Raw genomic sequence first — 25,100 nt, 5'->3', positions numbered from 1 at the left:
CCCGATTTATACTATCGGTCGCGTAATCAAACCGATAAGCGAAGTAATCAATGACATAACTGGATGGCGCAGTGGTAACTATCAACTCTTTTGTATTTCAGCAGGTGAGGCCCACTGGGATATAAAGCCCTTTTTTTAGAAGCGACCTGGTTATTACAAATGATAGCGCAACGAAGTGGCTTATCGCGTGGAAATTTACAGCTGCCAAATACTCTAAACGCGTCATGTTTGTAAATGGAGGGAAAACGGGGAGGACTCTGGGAAAAATCCACGCGACCACGTGGAGAGAGACACCGCAAACTCCAAATATACAGCAGGCGTCAGGGTCGAAAATCACTTGTGCATCACAGTAGCAAGTTGCTGGCTTCGATTTACAACTCGGGCACCCTTGCGTGTGGAGTTTGTATGTTCTCCCTCTGCTCTGCACGTTTCCTCTGGGATCTCTGGTTTCCCCCAGTAGCTAAAACAAAAAAACCATACACTGTAACTGCCATTGGTTGGCCAAAAACATCCCAATTACTCAATATTGACTTTAAGCTTTTGTGACTGCAGGAATTCATATTCTTGGGTCTTTCGGAAAAGTCACGTAGACAGGTTTAAAGAAAATAACAAAGACAAAAAACTACGACGTTTTGATCGCAACACAAGCAATCGTCATCAGGAGAAAAAAATAGCGGTAAAGCTGAGGTAGGTTGTTTTAAAGGTTTGAAAAAGGATGGAAAAACCTTTCAAACATCCTGCCACAGCAGATTTCCCGCTATTTTTTCTCCTGATGAGGATTGCTTGTGTTGCGATCGAAACGTCGTAGTTTTTTTGTTATTTTCTTTGACCTTAACTGCAAAAAAAAGACTTGGAAAGGACCATTTGTCAAGACGTGTCTCGATACTCATGTGAGGCTTTCCTGGGTAGACAAGCGTATAAAAAAAACACGAACGGACGTCCCAACTCTACCGTTGTGAATGCATGGGGAGAGCGGGCGGGAAGCAAACACATATGGGCGTGTAAACCTCAAGTGCACCTTTATTGAAAACAACAAAACGCGGCACACTTCAGCACACGACGAACACGGCCGCTGCCCGTGTACGTCGCCGTAAATCGAAGGTTGCACGGCACAAAATACGGGGAGGGGGGAGGACACACACACGAGGCCCCCTTCCAAAAAAAACAATCATCCTCAACACCACTTGCAGAGTTCCTGCCAAAACACAGCACTGGAACTCCGCTGCGACGTCGTACAGCGGAGCTACGGGACGACACCATTTCGACGAGTTTAGAAAAGCGAGCCGGCCCGGGCAGGACGACGTCCTCGTCGTCGTCGTCGCGAGATGGGGATGGTGGTGGCCGGCGGTCGACAACGAACCGCGGAGCGGCAGCCGAAGAGGGACCGTCTGTCGCGGAGATGGAGCGGTGAAAACGGAAGGGAGGGCGACGGCCTCGGCAGGCCTCCACCCACAAGTGGCTTGAGCACGGCCGACGATAAGAATTTGCACTTAAAAAGACGCTCGCACGCCACGGCAATTTCAATGTCCCTCGCAGCTCAGCCGTTCTTATGCCCTGCTGCAGTCTCTCCAAGGGGACCCCCTCCCACCTTCCACCGCGCAGTGGCGGCTGTCCCTGTGCAGCACAAGGAGTACACAGCAGCAGCCTGCAGATGAGCATCCGTGTGCCAGTTGGGGGGCGACGACGAGGACGATTGCAGTGGTCCGGCACCGCTTCCTGTCGTTGCCGACACACTGTTTAAACGCACAAATGTGTAGATGCACAACCGTTCGTATAAACCGCACAGCACAGCGGCGATTCACAAATACGGACACCACCGGCGTTCTTCTGTGACGCAACGACACAGGCAGGTGGGGGCTCTTCCAGCGGCCGCGCTTTTCAAGTCAATTCCGCGCGAGGATCCCACCGCACGAGCCGCAAAGAATTTCACGCGGAAAAAAATCCTCAAATTGTTTTGTCCTACTTCACTCGGCCACTGCATTGGCTACGCACTTAACAGTATACGCTGCCGCGTAAGGCACTTGTAACTTGGGCGACAATTCAAACGTTTCGACGAAGGGGCCCACCCCTGGCGCCAACGTTTGTTGTTGTTGTTGTTGCTGAGAAACTTAAAATACTGTAAGAAATTTCGGAAATAAATGTATTCGACGGTCGCGTACGAGAATATAATAAGTAGAAGACGGCTCGAGCCAGCGCTACACATTGCGGGCAAGATGCCTTTGTACAACCATCAAACACTTTAAATACAAACACAGTCACTTTAACTATAGACACGCAAATCAATATCAATAACTGAGTGCACCATGCGCACAGCTGGGTATCCACACACGTTTAGAGCAAACAAATGTTGCGTTGTAAAAAAAAACAGCATTCGTTTGTATCTCTCGCAGAGGCATTATGATACCACGGCCCACGGAAGCAGATGTCACAGAGCTACTTCCGAGATTCCTTGGTCACCTCTGGTCCACCGAGTAGAAGGCGGGAGGTGGGGGCAGCACTTTCACATCCGCTACACGTATGAGAGCAATGTTCGTCGGGTGGCAGTCGATCAGATATTTGACATTCTCAGTGCTAGAATTTAGCCAGGTTAAGTGCACAAATTTGATTCCATCAGATTTTTTTTGTGCGTGCAGTCATTGGTGATGGGTGCAACGACCTCTAAACTCACGACACTCGAGATATCGGTTTGATCACATGGCGCAGCGGCTCGCAACTGGGATTTGAACCCAAGATCTCGACGCTTGCACCCCGTGTGTGTGCGACAGGAGGCCGTTTCTCTCATCAGGCGGTTAACATTTTTGAAAAGTGCATTTCTTAATTAAAACCCCATCTCCACGTAAGGGCGCGTTTCTAAATCTCCCCGTGAAGGCGTTTGGCCAAACGTTTTCGGTGTTGATCATTCGCAAGGGACTCGACGTGGAAAATTATCGCCAAACTGCCCATGGACGATCCTGTGCAACGCCAGCAATAATTTGATCGTTGTGAAATGTTTTACGTCAAGAAGTTAACCGTTTAGGCATTGCACATGTACACAACAACAATAACAACCGCCATCCGCCATTAAGTGGCGGTGACGTCACGACAGCGCTTGTGCCAGGCTATGTGCACGTTGGCCTCAACATGAACAAACACACAGACGTACAAAGCAATAAATAGGTTAAATACGAAGTAAACAATTCCGCTCACCACGTCACACACTGGACATCTGACAACAGACTGTAAACACGTTACCGGCAGTTGGACTCGAAGACCCCCGCCAAAAAAACCCACCACAAACACAAGTGTCTTTGCACAACGCTTCAGACAAATGTTTCAAGTGCACATGTTAGGGCGTCCACTGGACGCGGCCGACTGCGAGCGACTTGCGGCATCGAGCAGAGAACGTCAAGCCCGCACGTCCCTTTCCAGTAGACGCACGCATGTTCGGCTGTGACCACGTGCCCACACAGATTCGCAATAAGGAATGTGCAGTCTGCAATGCAGTGTTTGGGACACTAATGTGTGCCCGACCAGCTAAACGAGAAACTATTTTTTATTTGAGCAGGTAAGGCCCCACTGAGCTACACAGCTCTTTTTTTCGGAAGCGACCGGCTATCACAAATGATAGCTCAACGAAGTGGCTTATCGCGTGGACATCTACAGCAGCCAATACTCTAAACTCATGTTTCTAACTGTGGAGGGGAAAAACCAGAGGACCCGGAGAAAAATCCACACGACCACGGGGAGAGAGACACGCAAACTCCAAAGATACAGCAGGAGTCAGAGTCGGGATCGAAACCACGACCTCCTGTATACCAGGCGAGGTAGTTAACATCTCCTAGCCACCGTGGCGCCCTGTTGATAATCTAAAGCCGCACCTGTGAAGCAGACCGAGTGGATCGCCTGACCCTGATAAGTACTGAACTTAAAATATTAATATTTGGTCTACAACTCCTGGAATGGACACAGGACTGAGTGACAGATCTCAGTGTCTCCTAAGCACGAGAAGCATGAGACACAATTTAGTCTTGGGTCACGCAGTGAGGCATCGATTATAATTTAACGTAGTTATACTCCTGTAATGCAGGTATGCTGAACTTCTTTCGCACCGTACGTAGCCAACCGTGCGAATTGGAGGTGCAGGGTAAGGACAACAAACTAGACACACATAAAGCAGTACTAAACAACGTCCTTAACTACTCTGCTATGATCTATGTGCCTCAATCAAGGCCTTTACTACTCTGCTATTATCTATGTGCCTCAGTCAAGGCCTTCAATGGGCCTGATGTTACTGTTCATTCTTCTTCATTTGACCTCAGATGCAAGGAACCTCACTCCACTAACCACCTCACTGAGCTCTTCAAATGAAAATCTCCTCAGCAGACAGAAGGAAAAGAGACTGCGTCCTGTCCATACACAAGGTTTCACATACTCCCCATTTTGTCATCTGAAAGGAAAGTTTACCTATCGTCCGCGCCCAGACACATGGCGATCAAGCACTGCATTCAAATTCACATTTTACTCTCAGCAACGTTCGAACGTTGCTTTAAGAAGCTTCGTTGGATGCTGGAAGAGTGTCCCGGACATCATAAGAATCACTGACATTTTTCTAAACTGTAATTCTTCTGAACGGTATATTTGTGTTTTTGTTTTACTCATACATTCTTACTTAAATGTAATTGTTATTTAAGTGAAACACCTCGGCTGTGATCTCCGGTTGCCTGGGTGAAGAGCGGGCACGTCTTTGCTCAATCCTGGCCAGATGGGTCAATACTCATGGCGCCACGGTGGCTAGGAGATGTTAACTACCTCGCCTGGTATACAGGAGGTCGTGGGTTCGATCCGAACCGTGACGCCTGCTGTATATTTGGAGCATGCGCGTCTCTCTCCCTGTGGTAGCGTGGATTTTTCTCCGAGTCCTCCGGTTTTTCCCTCCACGTTTAGGATCAACATGCTTTAGTGTATTTGGTTGCTATAAATTTCCATATAAGCCACTTCGTTGAGCTATTACTTGTGGCCAGGCCCAGTGGGCCGTACCTGGTAAAATAGTTTAGTTTAGATAAGCATATATATATAAATAGTTGTAACAACATGCCCTGCTCAGTGTAGGAAGGCCCTCATCCAGCAGTAGATCGACAAAAGAGCTGTACACGTACAATTCAAACAATTTCACGAAATATCCCCATCATTTATACTGCACTGCAATTGAGCCATAACAATTTCATGGAGTGCTAGAAATGTGTTGGACTCCCTGCACACACTGAAATCGTCTTCAGCAGCAGCAGCTGCTGCATTTGCTGATCAGAAACCCGTGTCACGTGCCGTGCCCTTGCCTTCACTCCCTGACACGTGACTAGGGGGCGCTTGAGAGACCGCCGCCCGTAGTCACGGCTCCGTCTGGCTGCAATAAATGCCCACGTGATAAAGCCACTTCGTGGACAGGTCGCTTCTATAAAATAAGCTAATAGCTCAGTGGGCTTTACCTGATGAAATAAAAGTTATATTTTTAGTGATCAGCTTACCTTTCCTATTCTTTGAACTCCTATCATACTTTAGGAGTGTTTGTTGTAGTAACTTTCTGACCCGCCCCCTACTGGACACCTGTGAAAAAGAGGCTTATTGCTCATGGCATTCCTCCGGTATAAATAAAGATTCCGACTGGTGAGCTACAATCACGTCACAGACGGCGCGTGGATGTTTATTCTGGTTCCGATACGAACGAGGGCGTGCGACCGCGCCAAGGGGCTGTGCAGCAACAAACGACAAACGCTGCACGACTTTCACCGCGGTCCATTCAAACCCCGACGTCAAATCCTAGCCCCGGTGGTGCCGGCAAATTCCGCCATCGACAAGATCTGTGCCGGCGTGGCTGTCGAGCGCGCGCAGTGACCGTATCGGGGCCCCGCAGGTCGGAGGGGCCCAGGTTCCCGGGTTGACGGCATGGAAACGCTACGAGCGAGAGCGCACCGGCCCCCGTCACTGCTCGCCGTGCTGAGTGGGCGCGCGGGCCCCGTACGGCCCGGGCTGCAGCCCGTACGGCCCCTCGTGAAGTCCGTACGGCCCGTCCTGCAGCCCGTACGGCGGCGGGGCCGGCTCGCCGCCACCGCCGCCTCCGTGCCACCGCTGCTGCTGCTGTTTCTGCTGCAGCTGCGGTGGCAGCAGCTGATGCAGCAGCGGGAGGTGCGGGCGGTACAGCTCCTGGAAGGGGTACAGCCCCAACGCCGGGTAGCCGTGCTGCTGCTGCTGCGGGCTGGCCGTGTGCCGGGCAAGGTGCCCAGAGCCCACCGGCTGCCCGGCCAGACTCTCAATGGGGCCCAGAAGTTGGTGCGGGTGCTGGCTCGGCAGCGCTGGTGGCGGCGGCAAGGGAGGGCAGAGACGGGGAAACCCGCGATGGGGCTCTCGGCCCTGCGGCGGCTCGACGTGGCGCCCGCGCGCCGCTCTCTCAGCGCCGCACCCCGCGCGGAGAGGCGAGGCTCGAGGTAGGAACTCGTACGGCGGGATCGGCGGGCACTGTCGCCCAGCGCTCTGCCCGAGCGCCGCGGACGCTGGGGGGCACAGCTGCTCCGTGGTCGCACCGAACTGCCGGCTCGGGACTTCGCGAGCATCAGCGTCGCCGGCCGGCGCCCGCGCCCGCGCTCGCTCGCGGGCGGCGTACTTGGAGCTCAGAGCCTCGTCGACACCGACAGCCCGGCCCGACTCCGGCACGGCGGCTACCGCCTGCGGGGCGGCCTGGACGCGAGTGAACAGGGAGCACGGCATTCCTCGCAGCGTGTCGACAGGCGGACCTCGTGGTAAGCCGCCCGGCGCATCGCGCGTGGTCACGACAGAAGCGTCAGATGAGCACGCGTCGCCGTGAAGGTTCCCGGCCGATGCCTCTTGGGCGTACGCCTGCACTGGCTCCTGCTTCAAATCCTGAATGCGATCCCGAGCGGGAACATCTTCGCGCGCCCGAGCGAGGTGCTTGACGTCACCCTGGCCGCTCTCCGTCGTCGCCGGCACCGGCGCTTCCTCCCCCGACCGATCTCCCTCCTTGCCGTCAACGGCCGGGGCCTCGCTCCCGCTTGTGCGAACACGATCGTACGTTCGAAACTCGGCGTCGCCCGCCGGTGTCTCGGCGTCGCCCCGACCGCTCCGGGCTGGGTCTTCGGTAAATCCCTCCGGAGCGCAACAATCGCTTCTCGCGCCTCTTCCCTCCGCGCCAGCCCCCAAGTGGGGGAGCTTGCGGGAGTCGGAAGCGTCGTCAGGCGACGTGCGTCGCCCGCCCTCCGCCCCCTCTTCCCGGCGCCGCCACCTGGCACGGCTGCCGCCGGCGGCGTCACCCCCGGGCGAATCCCTCGTGGGCTCCGCGCGTGCGCCGCGACGGGTCTCCTCCGCCGGCTCGCGCGTGGAGCGGCAGGCCGAGTCGTCGATGTCTGCGGGAGCGAGCGTTCGTCCGGGGGAGCCGCGATCCGCGCCCACCGAGGCTCCGCCGCCGTCGCCTCCGCCAGCGGATCCCGAGAGCTCCTCCTCATCCTCCTTCTCGGACACCTGCGTGCACTGGTCGACTTCTTCCACGAACTCGTCCTCCAAGTCGTCCTCCGGTTCGCTCTCCAGTTTCACCCGCTTGGGCAAATACTCGTTCACCACGACGCAATCCGACTCGTCCCCGGGGCTCTCCTCCACCGCGACGGCTCGTGCGCCACTCCGCCGCGGACGACCACGAGGAGGAGGCGGGCGACGCCGAGGAGGAGGAGGAGGCGGCGGGGCCGGCCCCCGCGTGGATTTGGAAGCGGCCTTCCCGCCCGGCTTCCTGGCGGCCTTGCTACGGGCCGAGCCCCGGGCGGCGGCGCCTCTCCGCGGCTTCCTCGCCGCCTCCGGCGCGGGGCAGTGGACGATCTGAACGGCGGGGTCCACCACGAAGTCGGTGGGCAGGTGCGCCATCTCGTGGTACTGCAGGAAGCAGCCGACGCGGCACAGGTGCACGTTGCAGATGATGCAGCCGTAGCTGCTCTGCACGCCGCGCCCCTTCGCCGTGCGGCACCCGCGGCGGCTGCACAGCACGCACACGCGCTTGCGCCCCGTGAACTTGACGCACACGTGCCTGCTCAGGTGCTCGGTCGAGATCACCTTCTCGATGTCGCGCTTGCGCCGCGGCCGCTTCGCCGCGCGCCCCTCGGCGTAGCCGGCCACCAGCTGCTTGGCGAGCAGCAAGCGGAACTGCAGGTGGCTCGCGGGCAGCTTGGGGGGTGGCACGTTGCTCAGCCGGTGTACGGTGTAGGCGTTCGCCACGGCCGTGTTGACGAGCACGAAGACGAGGTGGCGCCACCACTTCTTGCCCTCGCGGCCCAGCGAGTAGCAGGTGCGCAGGTGCACGGCGGCGTCGGCGCCGTCCTTGGACGCGTTGAAGTTGCCGATGGGCTGCGGCCGCTCGGGACACCCGCCGTCGGAGCAAAAGCCGGGCCTCTTCTGCGCCGGCTCCATGATCGGCCGGCAGTTGGTGGAGAGCGTGGTGACGCGCTTCTTCTCGCCCCACGCGCACGCCACCAGCTGCCCGCTCTGGCGGAAGTGCACGTCGCCCCTCCGGAGGCGCGCGTCGCGCAGGTCCAGCGGGAAGCCGCGGTGGTACGCGCGCACGGCGCCGCACGCGTACACCCCCCGGCGGAGCAGGTCGCGCAGCAGGCGGGCGCTCGTGAAGAACCTGCCGAAGTAGACGTGGTGGCGGTGGCCGCGCAGGCGGCGCGTCAGCTGCATCATCGTGTGGTGGCCCATGCCGTGCCGCATGATGTACTCGTCGGCGCCCGTGTGCACGAAGAAGGAGTGCACGTAGCCCGACGCAGCGCAGGCCGACATGAACACCTTGATGCCGTACTTGGTGGGCTTCGCCTCGGCGTACGGCGAGAACTCCATGGTGCCCTTGAAGCGGCACGTCGCCTCGTCCACGGTGATGTCGCGGAACGGCACGAAGTGCCGGTGGAACGCCGAGAGGAGGTGGTCGATCAAGGGCCGCACGCGGTACAGGGGGTCGTAGCCGGCCTCACCCTTCTTGGGCATCTTCTCGTCGTCGGTGAGGCGGAGGTACCTGCGCCCATCGCGTAACAATCGGAAGCGGAATGTTTATTTATCCTGGAGGAGTCCGATGAGCTATGAAGCTCTTTGCAAAGCGCGCCCAAAAGTCGCAACGCAAGTTTTCCTTTTGCCCCAAAGGCCGGCCGAGCAAGCGGTAGCGCATTTGTCACCTGTCGCAGGAGTTTGTGCATCGAATAAGTAAACATCTTGGTGGACCTTGCCGATAACATCTGGCGGTCTCTGAGTCTGTACAGAGACTTTTGGGTGACAACCGGTTTGATTGTTTTGAATAAATACTGTTAAAATGATGCACTCACAGAAAGCTGTTGGCCCTATTGGCTGTGTAAATAATATTTTTTACATAGAGACGGATTTCTGAAGGAGATGTAGTGTTCGATTATTTTGTCACGTACATTCTCCAAAACGGCACCGATGATTATTGTGCTATCCCGTGCGCTGGTGTCACGGTCAGGTAAGGCCCACTGAGCTACGTAGCTTTTTCAGAAGCGACCTGGTCATCACAAATGATAGCTCCACTTAGTGGCTTATCATTGTGTGGAAATTTACAGCAGACAAACACTCTAAACGCGTGATGTTGATTATAACTGTGGAGGGAAAAACTGGAGGGCCCGGAGAAAAATCCACGTGGCCACAGGGAGAGACACACAAACTCTAAATATATCAGCAGGCGTCAGGATCGGGATCGAACCCACGACTTCCTGCATACCGGGCGAGGTAGTCAACATCTCGCCACCACGGCGCCCCAATGAAATGAAAAGCATTCATTGGAAGATCCCTTTGAATTTTATTTTACAGCATTGGAAAATTATTTAAGCGTTGCAGACTTGGATCTATCACATGTATATTTATAGCACCCAAATATTCTAAACGCATTTTTCTAAATGTGAAGGGGAAAAACCGGAGGACCCAGAGAAAAATCCACGCGACTGCGGGGAGAACATACAAACTCCAAATATACAGCAGGTGTCAGGGCCGGGATTGAACCCACGACCTGCTATATACCGGGCGAGGTAGTTAAGATCTCTCCACCTTGGTGAGATGTTAACGCACCCCCTTCCCCGCCGCCCCCCCCCCCCGGCACTTCGCCGACGAACGCACCGCATGAGGTTCTTGAAGCGGTTGCGGGACATGGCGCGCTGTATGAACTGGTTTCCCAGGCAGTCGTCGGTGGCCCAGTACTGGTTGAGCTCGGGCAGGACGTTGATGCCCATGACGAGCAGGACGCCCAGGAAGGTGGACACGGTGGCGCGGGTCGCTGGCTTCCAGCCGACGGCGTGGCTCTGCGCGGCGCAGCGGTTCGTCTCGGCGGCGATGCGCTCCATGAACGCGTCGTCCAGAAAGAGCTTCAGAAACTCCAGGGGTTCCGCGCCGGGCTTGAGCGAGTGCACGGGCCCGGAGCTGCGAGTGAACGCCTCCACCTTCACCTGCACAGCGGCGGTAGTCACGTTAAACAAAGAAGAATAAACTTTTATTTTATTTGATCACTTAAGGCTCACCGACCTGTGTACAGTAACCCCTTCCCAACTGGGAATTTAACCAAGCGTGAGATTAGAGTACTGTATATGCGGATTTACGTCTGTATAGCTGTTTACCGTGAGATTTGAGTATAAGCAAATTGACTCCCGTACACCTACTCTTTGGGCCTTTCGGTAAAGTAACGTAGATAGAAAGATAGATCACGACGTTTCGATCGCAACACAGGCAATCGTCTTCAGTGAAGACTTCAGTGAAGACGATTGCCTTTGTTGCGATCGAAACGTCGTGATCTATAATTTTTTCTATCTACGTGACTTTACCAAAAGACCCAAAGAGTATGATTTCCTGCAGTCACGAAATCTTTAAATCCCGTCCACCTGTTAACCAACGCGACGAGCATCTCGGTTTGAGTGCTACGCGAAACGCGAGCCGTCGCGCCGATTCATCAAATCAAAATCGCCGCTGCCGCCCCACCCACCCCCCCCTTGCTAGACATCCCCTCCTCGAAGCTCCCGACTGAACGTGACGGTGGGGCCCTCGTAACCTACGGGCTATCTCCCCCACGTCTGTCGAACGGTACAGCTGCCATTGGGAGTATCTCGCGCAAACGTCTATGACGGGTCGTACGAGCTTCATAATGCGCCGTTAAGGGGCCTCGTGTTTTGATAAAACAACAAAAGAAAATTTGCCACGTCCGCCGCGTTGTCTCACAGACTCCCGTGAGATGTGAGAAGGTGCCTCTAGCTCTGGAGCTACCCCCAATCTTCTCTCCGTTCCACCACATTGCTACCTCCGCCCTATAGATGATAAGCCTGCTAAAGCCTCAAGCCACTTTCTGATTCGGACCCAGACGACCCTGAGAGTGTGGAGATGGAGGAGAAAAAGGGTTCAGAGGACTCAATAACAATCCACCTGCCTGCCTCAACCATCACCCCATCATCACCATCATAATCATCAAAGGTAAATGCAATTTAATTTACTGCACTTTTATTCATTAAGCACGTCTTAAACGTCACTAAAATTATCTTTATTTAGTTGGCTGTGTTCATCGATTAATTTTAGTGAACGAAAAACAATATTTGTACGGGATTTCACTCGCCACCTTGGTCACCCTCACCCTATTTTCCCCTTAAGGTCCTCATGTTGTAGTACAGAGTTACAGAGTTAGACTGATGGCCTTAATCTAAGTTGTCTTGTGGTTGTTGTTGTTTGACTTGCATCCCACTGGGATTTTTGCACACAGTGTTGGTGTACGGTGCTTTTTCTGCAATATTTTGCTGTCTTTTCTTGGATTTTCTGTTTGCACATAGTCACATAGTCACTTTAAGATGTTTTTTTGTTCATGTTTTTGTTTGTTTGTTGCGGTTGCACCCGATTCAAGAGCCGAATGGCTCACAGGGCTATACCTAATAAATTAACTTGAACTTGATGTTTACCAACCGCAAATTTACTAACCGCGGGAGGTTTTCAGGAACCCAACCCTCGCGGATTGGCACGGGATTACTGGATAGCTCTTTTTCAGGAGCGACGTGGCTATCACAAATGACAGCTCTACAAAAAGTGGCTTATCGTGTGGACATGTAGAGCAGCGAAATACTCTCAATGCACGTTTCTTAATGTGGAAGTGAAAACCGGAGGACCACAGGGAGAACATGCAAACTCCAAATATAAGGCAGGGTCACACACGACCTCCGGTTTTTCCCTCCACATTTAGAAACATGCGTTGAGAGTATTTGGCTGCAATAAATTCCACATAAGCCACTTCACTGAGCCATCATTTGTGATGGCCAGGTCATATAGCTCAGTGGGCCTTACCTGGTAAAATAAAAATAGTTTAGTCGTTTAGTTTGACTATAGTGCCACTATAGGGCGCCAATTGCTATGTATGGTCCCAATTAAGTAATTTTCCCACACTTGGATTATCAATGAAACCCGATTCAAGAGCTTCTTAGCTCACAGGGCAATTCTAAATAAATTGTCCTAACTGTTCTAATGAATGTACACACCTACAAACGTTTTATTTCTTGGGATGTTTGAAAAATGAATATCCACAGCCTCTCCTCATACGTGTGAACTTCTTTCGCACCGTACATAGCCAACCGTGCTAATCGGAGGTGGGGGAAAAGGACAAAAAACTAAACACAAAGCAGATCTAAAGAAATTAGTTTTCAATCTAGATTATCTAAAATTGTATAGCGTCAGTGGCTTATTAATATCGGGAGAGCGTTCCAGACGGCCGCAGAAGCGCATCTGAAAGAGCGCGATACGGTGATCGTCTTTGTTTGACGGTTAGCCAGAAGGATGACCGGAGTTCGTGTGATGATGGTTTATGCTCCTTGATGAGATCAGCAAGGTATTGTGGTTCATTTGTGGCAAGCACTTTGTGCGCAATGAGTGCGACCCTTCACCACCGTAGGTCGCTACCTCGTCCACGCTGAGCTCCTGCGTCCAGCGAATTTGCGAGCCGCCCTCTTCCGCCGCGGGCTTCCCCCTTGTCGCGTTGTCGGTCGCGTCCACGACGACCAACGAAACGTCATCATCGTCTTCCTCTTCCTCCTCCGAGGAGGAGGACCCTAGCACCTCGTCCAAGACCTCCACGCAGTCGTCGCCGCTTTCGGACGCCTCCAGCTTGAGGTCGGATTCCGCCATGCCTTCCTTGCGCGCCGCCGCCGCCACGGTTCGGTCGCCTCACCGCGGCAGTAAAACCACGGGAAGTGGAGACACCGTGACCCCGCCTTCCTTCCTTCCGAGCCGACGGCCTTAGTGGCTGATCTACGAGCAAAATACACAGCAGCAGTCAGCGGCTGACACGTAGCAACAAAGCGGTCGAGACGGATGTGAAAGCCGGCACAATATTTGTATTTATTAACCGCTGGCGCGCTGGACTTACTAACAACCCAGAGGTCGGCGGTTGGAACTCCCGGCGTGGCAGTTGAAACGGTGCAAATTTCTTAAATTCCTCCAGCCTGTCCACTCAGTAGAATTAACTGGTCTAACAAAAGGTTGGGTATGGTGGGGGTAAAAGGTAGGCACTCCCACCTCTTTTCAAGACGTCTAACCAGCGTGGAAGAGTGGCTCAAATTCACCCACGAGACGTGGATCCCTGCGGTGTTGCACCTTGACCTTCTTAACCACTGGCAAAAACCACCAAGCCCTCTTCAAGACTGACGGCCGTCTGTTCACGTGGCCAAGGTTTGAATGAGCCGACGTGTGCTCAATTCCCTGAGCGAGCAATTCATTTTTTCTATCAAGCGATCGCTTGTATTGCTGATATTGTAACGGCGACCTTTGGCACGGCTAGTTGTCGTCTGGCCGGATGTGACGCGAGCTCGTTTTGAAATTGAGACACCGTGCGCGTCTCTTGCAACATTGCCGCGCTTGTGACGTGCCCACGTTGGTTTTGAAAACTTGACCGGTAGACTGGTACTCCGCTAAGCCATGAGGAGGGGTTGTGAAGCCCTTCATCCAGCAGGGTATTGATCATGGTTGATGATGATGATGCAGGAAGTCCTTGCAAGTCTGTAGCCTGCATCTTAAGATACACCGCAGAAAGAAAAATAACGAGTATTAATCATCGAGGAATAAACATCACAATGGAAGACTTTGAACGAAATATTATGCGTCATGCAGTGTAAACAGAATCAGCGATGATGGCTACTATACTTTACAAGCCTTTTGCCCGTCCTAGGACAGAAGCTGTAATATTTACGAAAAAGTTGAGCAGAGTATAATTGTATCTTGTGTAAATGTAATGGCAGTGAATCTTGCACGAAAGAATGTCATCAAACACGACACTGCATTTAACTCTGGTACTGTATTGATGGAATTGATGCTTGCACGAACGATGTCATAAAACACCTCACTACATGTCACTGTAGCACTGTGTTTAACTGACCTTCAATTAGCCTTTTGCCCATCCTAGGACAGAAACTGTAATATTAAAGATGTACATTCACGTTTTCTTGTGCGATTGTTAATTGTTTTAGGAATTGTTGCACGTAAAAAAAACATTCTTAACTTAAAAAATGAAACCTCGGTATACGATATTTTGTGTGAATCTCTTGTACTGTATTAATGGCAGTGATTCTTGCACAAAACTACGTCATAAAAAACCTCACGTCATGCCACTGTAGCACTGCATTTAACTCACCTTCAATTAGTTCGAAATCACTGCTCTGATACTTTATTTTCTTCTGATTTCGCTCGCTGGGGTTGTAATCAATTTGAATTCGATACAATGCCTGGAAAATCACGGAGAAATGTAAATATTTTATCATAATTTAGACGCAAAAACTTGACTTACCTTTTGTTTCAAGTGCTGAAGAAATATATCAAGACACCAAATCCACTTTGTTGCTGCATAGAATTATTCATTTGATTAACTTTCAATAAAGAAACGTCAAATTTAAAGAGAATTTGCGTAATTTTATTTTATTTCCGCTCGATCTGCGGGAGTGTAAAAATCTACCCGCTCATGATTATTAATGAGGGGGGGGGGGGCCTCTTTTGCAGTGACATCACGTACGGATGTCGCACTGTGCTGCGTATATTTAATTTTAACCGTCACTTTTTGTAAAGAAACGTGATATTTGAAGCGACTTTGCAAAAAATATCTTCCCACTCGACCTTCCGCGTGAGTGTAAAAATCCACCCGCTCATGATTATTTTATTGTTAATGACGGGGGGGGGGGGGGGGGGGTTGCGGCATGTGGAGTGACGTCACGCGCATTACACACATTTCTGGGCTATTATATTAGTAACTGATACGCATAGGGAGTGGCAGTGTCGTGGTTAGCGCACACTAAAAACTCAGTGGCCCAAGTTCGATTTGCATTCACGACTAATAACAGTGGCGAATATTTGAACCGGTCCTGGGCCTTCCCTAGGTCGATTCAGCCTTAAATGTGTGATATGTAAACATCGCCACTGGGGCATGGTTCTGGCCACCCATCCCCATCGTGTGGCGTGCCGACCTTCATCGGTGCTCGTGAACAGCACTCGCCCCAAGTGTGTTAAGGCTATACGGGGGATTTGACTCATTGATATGTCAAAACACTGTGTGGACATCTCTAAACACAAACCACAGGACATTTGGTCCCGGGCATGACTTAATCTCATACGCTCTAATGTTGCATTGCAATCAGTGAATGATGCAACTCACGGGCATGTAGATTGTATGCCCATGTACGCACTTAGATTGCTTTCAGTGAAAACTTAAATTTCCTTTCAAGAAATAAATCGCACATAAAACATATATTGTAACACTTCCACATTAACAACTTGAACTGATCGCGCGTGGAAAGAAAAAAACACAATGAAAAAAGGTTAATATTACATACGTATGCACGCTGAACAACTTTCGCACCGTACGGGGCCAAAGAAGTTCAACATGCATACACACGTACAGGGATTCATCGACTGACTATTCGACTTACGAACTTTTAGAGATACGAACAAATCTGTCCGTATGTACAGTTGCCTGTTCGGATCGACAGTCATAAGTGCAACCGCCACGCAACAGATGGCGGTGGTGGCATCTAGTTCTGCACGTGAAGAACTAAAGAAAGCCATTCACCGTGTTTAGTGCACACACCGTACATGTTTGGAATCGACCGGAGTAAAGTTGGACTTACGAACAAATCGACTTACGAACAGACCTCTGGAACCTAACTCGTTCATAAGTAGAGAAATCCATGACATATGAACTGTTACGTGGAGATGGCTTTGCTGTGGTCACGCTGAAAAATAAAGGCAACATTCCCACCACAAGCTATTTAGTTTGCTGTCCTTCCCCCGCATCTCCGATGAGTACGGTTGGCTACGTACGGTGCGAAAGAAGTTCAACACGCATACGCACACTCAAGAGACGATGGGACAGCCTCATTTGCAAGAGCGAACCGGGTCACTAGAACGGAGCAGTGCGGGATTTCGGACTGAGAGCGCGCTGCGTTGGATCAGCTCACAGGACGGCGGAGGTTCAGCTGGTGCACCAGAGGTTCAGCTGGTGCAACCGAGATGCCACCGCCCTGGTGGAGAGTCCATTGGAAGAACACAAAACGGGGCAACTCGGGCGGGCGGGCGTGCGCATACACACGCGGGCGCGCGCGCCCACGTGTGTGTTTTCATCACGAGCCGATCGCGCGGACTGGCTTCAGATGCACTTGGTCGTCTGCAGACCACCCCCCCCACTGCAGAGAGGGCTCTGTCAGACCCGCCTTGTGAAACTGCCCCCCCCACCCCAACACGTTAATCAACTACAGCACAAAAAACCACGAGCACTCACATACACACACTGCTGTACGAATGTGTAAAGGGGACTATGTGTATTGTTACTCGCGTGTGTGTGTGAAATTACATGGAGTGTATATTACACAAGGCAAGCATAACCAGGCAGTATACTTTTTTAATCAGTGGCCAATTAAACTGGCCTCTTTGCTCCTCGAAGGTCATCATTCGGTTACGTCAGACCCGGTTAATTTTGCCATGTGGTTGGTGGTGGTGGTGTACATCAAACATTGATACACACACACGCGCGCACACACACACAACAAAACACTCCCACTACTCTCCGTTTCATCATTTCCAACGAAAGCCGCTCTCAGTCTCCCGTGAATACAAATCTTCCGCCAATTTGCATGCACCGCACTGTTCAAAGCAAATCCGTTTAATTGGCACTCTGCATATTCCAAAAAACAATTGTGAAATCGTGACACGCGCACTCCGGCAAATCTTTCCAAAGCTCCTTGTGTCCGGTGTTAAATCTCGCTTACACATTGGTTCGCCGAAGAGTTCCACAGAATTAAAAACGAGTGTATAAAACCTCACGGCGGCCAATTCGCTTCCTTTGGTTTGCAAGTTTGCGGTGTTTTGTGCACACCGTACGTGTGTGTGTGGTGTGTACGAATACCTGCTTGTGCATTCCCATTCCTATTGCTATTACGAACACCAACATTTTAGAAAATGAAGAGCTTAAAAGCTCACTGTCTCAAACTGTGATCTTTAAATTGACTTGGGACACTGCTTTTGTCAATGCACTGCTGTACAAGGGTCTTGCCCATGCCGTGAGGCTTGTGGGGGTCTATTTTACCCAAACTTCACCATGCCGGTCAGTCGGTGAGTGAAGGCCTGGAGCATATGCGTGAGTAAATAGCGGACGGTAGTATATATATTTTTTAAATATATATTTTTTACCAAGGCCCCAGTGAGCTATGTAGCTCTTTTTCAGAAGTGACCTGGCCACAAATGATAGACCAACAAAGTGGCTGATCACGTGGACATTTATAGCAGCCAAATACTCCTCGAAACGGATGTCGATTCTAAATGTGGAGGGGAAAACCGGAGGACGCGGAGAAAAATCCACGCGACCAGGGGGAGAGAGGCGTGCAAACTCCGAATATACGGCCGTCAGGGTCGGGATCGAACCCACGACCTCCCGTATACCAGGCAAGGTAGCGAACATCTCGTCACCGTGAGAGCTTAACAATAATGGAGTTTCCTAAACCGTCCCTCTGCTGACCACACCACGTAGCAACCGCGGCCGCTAAGACAACCTGGACCGCCCATCCAAACTCAAACCTGCTTGACTTTTTTGTGTTTAGTTTGTTGTCCATTCCCCTGCACCTTTGATTCGCACAGTTGGTTACATGCGGTGCGAAAGACGTTCAACATACATACATACAGCCCTCCCGAGATCTGATGGGATCGGTCAAAATCTGGCCGATTTGGTCATCGGCAAAAGTGTATTCATATTTGTTGATTAAAGTGATGTCCTCTGCATGGCTTTACCCATTCGAATTGGCTGTGTTGCTGTGCGTGTACATAAACCCGGGTCTCCTTTGTACAAAATATTCCTAATCTCGTTAAGCTCTCACCTGGTTACAAAGGCCATCTGCGACATTTGAATCTCGACGCTGTGTAAAGCCAAACCGATGTGGTTCTCGCACCAGATCGCGATGCTCTTCGCATCGCAGACCTCATCAACGTGTGCAGCGTGCTCCCTTCTTGCGGTCCCACCGATCCCCCGGCATCATGGGTCTGGTTGTGTTGTCCTAGACAAAGGAGACGGAAGACCGCTCTTACGTTGAGGGAAAACGAAAACGAAATGCATCGCGCAATACTGCATCGGTTACGTGACAAACCTTACTAATTGGCTGTCGGGTGGTGGCGGGTTTAACAACACATTTATCTTTAAGCTATCGAACCCGAAAAACACCTCTAATATGGATTCTTAAAATATTTAAGAAAATCTAAGTGGCCTTAAGCAGGACACACTCATGGCAATAAGGGATGTGGGTGACTGGCACGCTTGGCTATGTACGGTACGAAATAAGTTCAACATAATTACAGCATACATACAACATGCATACAACATGCATGCACCAGTGGCGGAGTAGCAGCCAAGGAGCAGAACTCAAGCGAGAGAACAACCTCCACGGAGGGAGACGGAGCAATGGAATCAGCCTCGGCGAGGAGGGAGCGATCAAATCCGTGCAGGTCCCTAGGTGTGAACGGTGACATCGCACGCGATGGCTGGTGACTTGTGGGGGTGGTGGAAGAATTTGTATCCAGCAGTGGATCGACCATGGCTGACGGGCGAAGGAGGAGGGGGGGGCGAAGGAGGAGGGGGGGGCGAGGGAGGAGGAGGGAGGAGGAGGGGGGGGCGTTGGAGGAGGAGGGGGGGGGCGGAGGAGGGGGGGCGGAGGAGGAGGAGGGGGGGGGCGGAGGAGGAGGGGGCGGAGGGGCGGAGGAGGAGGAGGGGGGGGCGGAGGAGGAGGAGGGGGGGGGCGGAGGAGGAGGAGGGGGGGCGGAGGAGGGGGGGCGGAGGAGGAGGAGGGGGGGGCGGAGGAGGAGGAGGGGGCGGAGGGGCGGAGGAGGAGGAGGGGGGGGCGGAGGAGGAGGAGGGGGGGGGCGGAGGAGGAGGAGGGGGGGCGGAGGAGGGGGGGCGGAGGAGGAGGAGGGGGCGGAGGAGGAGGGGCGGAGGAGGAGGAGGGCGGAGGAGGAGGGCGGGGGAGGGGGGGGGCGGAGGAGGAGGAGGGGGGGGGGCGGAGGAGGAGGAGGGGGGGGGCGGAGGAGGAGGAGGGGGGGGGCGGAGGAGGAGGAGGGGGGGGCGGAGGAGGAGGAGGGGGGGGGCGGAGGAGGAGGAGGGGGGGGCGGAGGAGGAGGAGGGGGGGGCGGAGGAGGAGGAAGGGGGGGCGGAGGAGGGGGGGGGCGGAGGAGGAGGAGGGGGGGGCGGAGGAGGGGGGGGCGGAGGAGGGGGGGGGGGGCGGAGGAGGAGGGGGGGGCGAGGGAGGAGGAGGGAGGAGGAGGGGGGGGCGTTGGAGGAGGAGGGGGGGGGCGGAGGAGGGGGGGCGGAGGAGGAGGAGGGGGGGGCGGAGGAGGAGGGGGCGGAGGGGCGGAGGAGGAGGAGGGGGGGGCGGAGGAGGAGGAGGGGGGGGGCGGAGGAGGAGGAGGGGGGGCGGAGGAGGGGGGGCGGAGGAGGAGGAGGGGGGGGCGGAGGAGGAGGAGGGGGCGGAGGGGCGGAGGAGGAGGAGGGGGGGGCGGAGGAGGAGGAGGGGGGGGGCGGAGGAGGAGGAGGGGGGGCGGAGGAGGGGGGGCGGAGGAGGAGGAGGGGGCGGAGGAGGAGGGGCGGAGGAGGAGGAGGGCGGAGGAGGGGGGGGGCGGAGGAGGAGGAGGGGGGGGGCGGAGGAGGAGGAGGGGGGGGGCGGAGGAGGAGGAGGGGGGGGCGGAGGAGGAGGAGGGGGGGGCGGAGGAGGAGGAGGGGGGGGGGCGGAGGAGGAGGAGGGGGGGGCGGAGGAGGAGGAGGAGGGGGCGGAGGAGGAGGAAGGGGGGGCGGAGGAGGGGGGGGGCGGAGGAGGAGGAGGGGGGGGCGGAGGAGGGGGGGGCGGAGGAGGGGGGGGGGGGCGGAGGAGGAGGAGGGGGGGGTCCCAGTTCCAGTGGCTCAATGGGGCTCCCACCCCAACTGCAGCCACGGGTCTCGGCTCACAGCGCCGAACACTCAGCCCGCCTGTTCGCGTCTCTCTCTCTGCGTGTGTCTCCGTGTGCGCGCGGGTTTCACCTGCAGCATTGCACCAGAATGTTCCCACGCGGTAGCAGCGAGGACGGAGGAGGGGGAGACCCGAGACGAGGACGACGACGACGAGGAGGAAGGAGGAGGATGAGAAGGAGACCGCATGGCGGACGAGCTCCGACGTAGGGTCCGCAGCGATTTGACGACGTCTTCGCGCGCGTTGCTGCCGAACGGAGAGCGTTCGCCGCGATCCCTTACCCGCGGTTCGAAAGGGCCGTTGCCCGAAACGTCGCCTGTTGTCAATTGTCATTGGCGGGCGTGTTAAGTGCGGTCCCAGGTGGAGTTTGATTCGAGAATGGAGTTTTGGCTGTGCACAGTGCTGGACTGTGTACTGCTTAATGTGTACTGTGTCTCTACTGCTTAATGTGTACTGTGTCTCTACTGCTTAATGTGTACTGTGTCTCGACTGCCTCATGTGTGTTTACTGCCTAGTGTATGCTGTGTACTGCCTAAAGTGTACTGTCTATACTACCCGCTGTGTTCTGTGTATACTGCCTAGTGTGTGCTTTGTCAATGCTATATCTTTTATTATTTTTCCATCTACTTGACTTTACCGAAATAATCAAAGAATATGAATTCCTGCAGTCACAAAAGTTTTAAGTAAAAAATGTACCCCCTCTACGGGGAGGGTTTCCACATAATCATTGGATCTTTTAACAAACTCCCAGACAAGAAAGCTCATCTGATCGAGTCACTCACATTTCTGAAGAGATTCCGCGACCCTAAGCTAATACCGATCTCATTTACACTGACTTCTGCTGCTGTCACATCTCCCAATGCCAAACGAATGTTGTTCAAGGCTGGCTTGGCCCTGATCTCAGAGAGAATTTGACTGCTCCGTACTGAACTAGATCATGTGGACAAGACACTCTTGAAATCACACATAACATTGCCCGAAAAAATGTATACATCTGATTGGGAATATGTAGATAACATGACTGCTTCATCAGCTGCCACAATGTCAGCTAAATGTAAAGATTACCTGATTTCCAAGTTCAACCTCCTTTCCAAGAAGAAACCAGATCCACACATTAAATAGTTAGACGTTGACAACGTTCTCAATCTGAGTAATAGTCCAATTTCCGATGGTCTAAAATCGGTTCTGGCTAAAGGGTTTAACTGTGCAGTCACCCCCAAACACATACCAGTGGATGACATTATTGCTCAGGTCGATGTATCCCTTAAGGGTTTGGGACACATCGCTGCAGACGTGACAAGATCTGAAATCGCTGCAACCCTAAAAAACGCTAAGATACCAGTTAGCAACATCAGTAAGGATGAGCGTTTTGAGTTATCTCAATTGAAAAAGAGTGATGATATCGTCATCATCTCAGCCGACAAGGGCAATGCCACGGTCATCATGGACAAAACCGTATATAATAAAATTCAGGACCTACTTAATGATGGTAGCTACACAAAAAATAATAGAGATCCCACCAACAGCCTCGTTACAAAAACGAACAGTATCATCACTGATTCAGCTTCATTAATTAAACAGACCAAACGGTTTCCTTAAAACCTTCTGCTGCTAGACCACCCAGATTATGTGGCTTACCAAAAATACATAAAGAAGGTACACCCCTTCGTCCCATCGTCTCCACCATTGGCTCACCCACCTACAAACTGCCCGATATCTGTCTGAGACCTTGCAGCCATTCACTGGTAAGACCACCTCTTCTGCACTCAGCTCAATTGGTATCGTCAATTAAGGACATCTCACTGTCCCCAGGTGATTTGCTCAGTTTCGACGTAGTTTCTTTGTTCACCAAAGATCCTGTGCCCGATACCATTGCAATCATTGAAGATTTGGTCCAACAAGGACTGCATGCTGATGTACCGGCCCTGGTGAGACACTGCCTCACGAACACTTACTTCACCTGGAATTGAACATTCTACAAACAAACTGAAGGCACCCCGATGGGTTCTCCCTTATCTCCGGTTGTGGCCAATGTTTTCATGGAAAAATTTGAGACGGGCGCCATCCAGGCATCCACTCTACGCCCGTCCTTGTGGAAGAGGTACGTGGATGACACGTTCGTCATCTAGCCACATGGCCGAGCAGCTCTGAACCAATTCCTCAACAGCATCAATTCCATACACCCAGCCATCAAATTAACCATGGAGGTAGAAAAGGATGGCAAGCTACCCTTCTTGAATGTCCTAATCAAAAAGAGATCAGATGGCTCAATGAGCCATTCTGTGTCCAGGAAAGTAACCCATACTGATGCCTACCTAAAACCTGATTCCCACCACCATTCATCCCAGAAGAATTCCCTCATCAAAAAAATAGCTGTATAGTCCAGTGGGCCTTAGCTGGTTTAACAATAAAACATCACTTTTTTAAAATCTAAATGTTTTTTTTATTTTAAACAATGCAAATGTATTTTTAACAATATGATTTACCCCTTCTGGCAATGAAACAGTTGTGTCAAGATGTTAAAACACCAAACAGAATCCTTATTCAAGGAATCCTGTCTGCATTAACCACACACAATAGTTGTTGGTGAACATACAAACTTAAATATGCTCTGGTAGTAGATGGTGCATTGTCTTTGATACTGATTGCTCCACACCAGAGACAGCTTTCTTTAGAGCCTCGTCTCAAACAGTGTTAGACCAGAGAACGCCAAAGGGCGAACAGCAAAACGATAATGCCACTATCAGGGCATTTATAGCTCGGGGTGAGCAGCTACAATATGGGACCTTTATGGTGTGGAGCAATCAGTATCAAAGACAATGCACCATCTACTACCAGAGCATATTTTTGTTTGTATGTTCACCATCAACTATTGTGTGTGGTTAATGCAGACAGGATTCCTTGAATAAGGATTCTGTTTGGTGTTTTAACATCTTGACACAACTGTTTTATTGCCTAAAAGGGTAAAACCAATCGTTATATTTTAATACTGGCAAGAAAGGTCACGTACAAATGTGTTTATTTAAATAGTTAAGCTCCAAATTGTCAAGGCGCCGCCTGGCGGACCGAAGCGGTTATCGCACCGACCTCGCTGTGGCCAGGGGTGCAGAACACAGCCCCCCACACTTCTACAAAACGGACTGCGATTACTACTAGAATGAGCCAATAATGTCTGTTTGTGTATCCCGTGCATGACGTCACTCCACAGGCCACACCTCCCCCGTCATTAATATTCATGAGCCGGTGGGTTTTTTCACTCCCGCAGAAGGTTGAGCGGAAAAAAAATATTCTCCCGTAAATTCGCTTTAAGTTAGACGTTTCTTTATTGAAAGTTAATCCAATGAGTAATTCTACGCAGCAACAGAGTGAGTTTGGTGTATTTATTTCTTCAGCACTTGAGACAAAAGGTAAGTCAAATTTATACTTCTACATTATGGTAAAATATACATTTCTCGGTGATTTTCCAGATATTGTATTGATTTCCAATTTATTTCAACCCCAGCAATCGAAAGCAGAAGAGAATAAACAGTCCCTCCAGAAAAACGCGATTATGCGATCGCATGATTCCACGCAAAATCAGCCAAAGTCCGCATATTTATGCGGGGGGCGCGTTTTTTCAAATACGCCGCACTTTCGCCGCATAAATTGCAGATTTCCGCGCGCAAAATATGCGGGCTTGCATGATTTCATAATCCCCGCATTTTCGTTGCAAAAAGTCACATATATCTTAGCAGAAAGTTGAAAAATGTTGCGTTTACTTCACACAAGCGCAGCCATTTCCCCTGTTGCCATGGGAACGTTATGAAGTAACGTCACTCATTACGCGACATCATTGAAAAGCTGCAAACCCCGCGATGCCAATGAAACCATGATGAAGCCCGCAAATCTTTCTCATTTGCCAACAAACATAAGCGCAAAAGACCGCGCAAAGCAGTTGTAAGATTGCACTTTTTTGTTAGTAGTATGCAGAGGTGGGACAAAGTCATTGTTATGCAAGTCCAAGTCGAGTCGCAAGTCATCAAATTCATGACTCGAGTCTGACTCGAGTCCAAGTCACATGACTCGAGTCCACACCTCTGGTAGTATGTAAATTTACATTACTGTAAGACTGTACTGTTACTGTATTGCTTACGTTACTGTGCACTGAAAACACTTATTTTAACAGAAGATGTCTGTTTTATATAGCTACCTCTGTAAAACAGGAAGCACACATTTTATTTTTTAATATTTTATTTATTCATTTTTACAGAAGTTGTAGCATATTCATTTTGTAAAGCTACAGAACTTGTTCGACTCAATGTTTTGTAAGTTTGAGCCATCTGTTTGTTAAGGTCTGAAATAAAACAAGATGAGAACTTAAATATTCCCAGCACTTTCTGTGATGTAGTATGCTTGCTTATAGGAATAAGAAATGACTCTTTACATTAAAGTAGTAGCCTAGTGAATAGGGTGTTGGGGGAATCACTTTTTTTTCTCTTTTTCATCAAACCGCAGTTTTTGCAAGTTCCCGCAGTTTTTGCAAGTTCCCGCAATTTTTGCAAGTTCCCGCAATTTAATCGCATAAAATTGCATAAATATCGCGCATATTCCATCGCA

The 25,100-nt window shown here is 51.9% G+C and overlaps 1 protein-coding gene across 3 annotated transcripts in view; it reads right to left on the bottom strand.

The window, feature by feature from the left end:
* Nucleotides 1-20,819, bottom strand: part of LOC144734481 (uncharacterized) — a 53,414-nt gene extending 32,595 nt beyond the window's left edge. The window contains exons 1-7 of one of the 3 annotated variants that reach the window (XR_013588521.1): nt 20,576-20,817; nt 18,393-18,569; nt 14,672-14,762; nt 13,412-14,053; nt 12,946-13,293; nt 10,144-10,469; nt 1,416-9,037 (exon numbers count right to left, since the gene is read on the bottom strand). Coding sequence is in view for 2 of the 3 variants with exons in the window: in XM_078616697.1 (XP_078472823.1) it covers nt 5,956-9,037; nt 10,144-10,469; nt 12,946-13,170 (3,633 nt within the window). In the remaining variant the exon portion in view is untranslated. Of the gene's footprint in view, nt 1-1,002; nt 9,038-10,143; nt 10,470-12,945; nt 13,294-13,411; nt 14,054-14,416; nt 14,763-18,392; nt 18,570-20,575 lie in introns of those variants that run through there. The other 2 variants (XM_078616697.1, XM_078616696.1) reach the window with 2 other exon arrangements.
* Between the last annotated feature and the right edge of the window lie 4,281 nt (nt 20,820-25,100).

This window comes from Lampetra planeri, chromosome 51, assembly GCF_965212315.1.
Source record: "Lampetra planeri chromosome 51, kcLamPlan1.2.h2, whole genome shotgun sequence".
In the NCBI taxonomy this organism is placed as follows: domain Eukaryota; kingdom Metazoa; phylum Chordata; class Hyperoartia; order Petromyzontiformes; family Petromyzontidae; genus Lampetra; species Lampetra planeri.
Note: the sequence above shows the minus strand (reverse complement) of the source record. Positions and strands in the feature narration are given on the sequence as shown.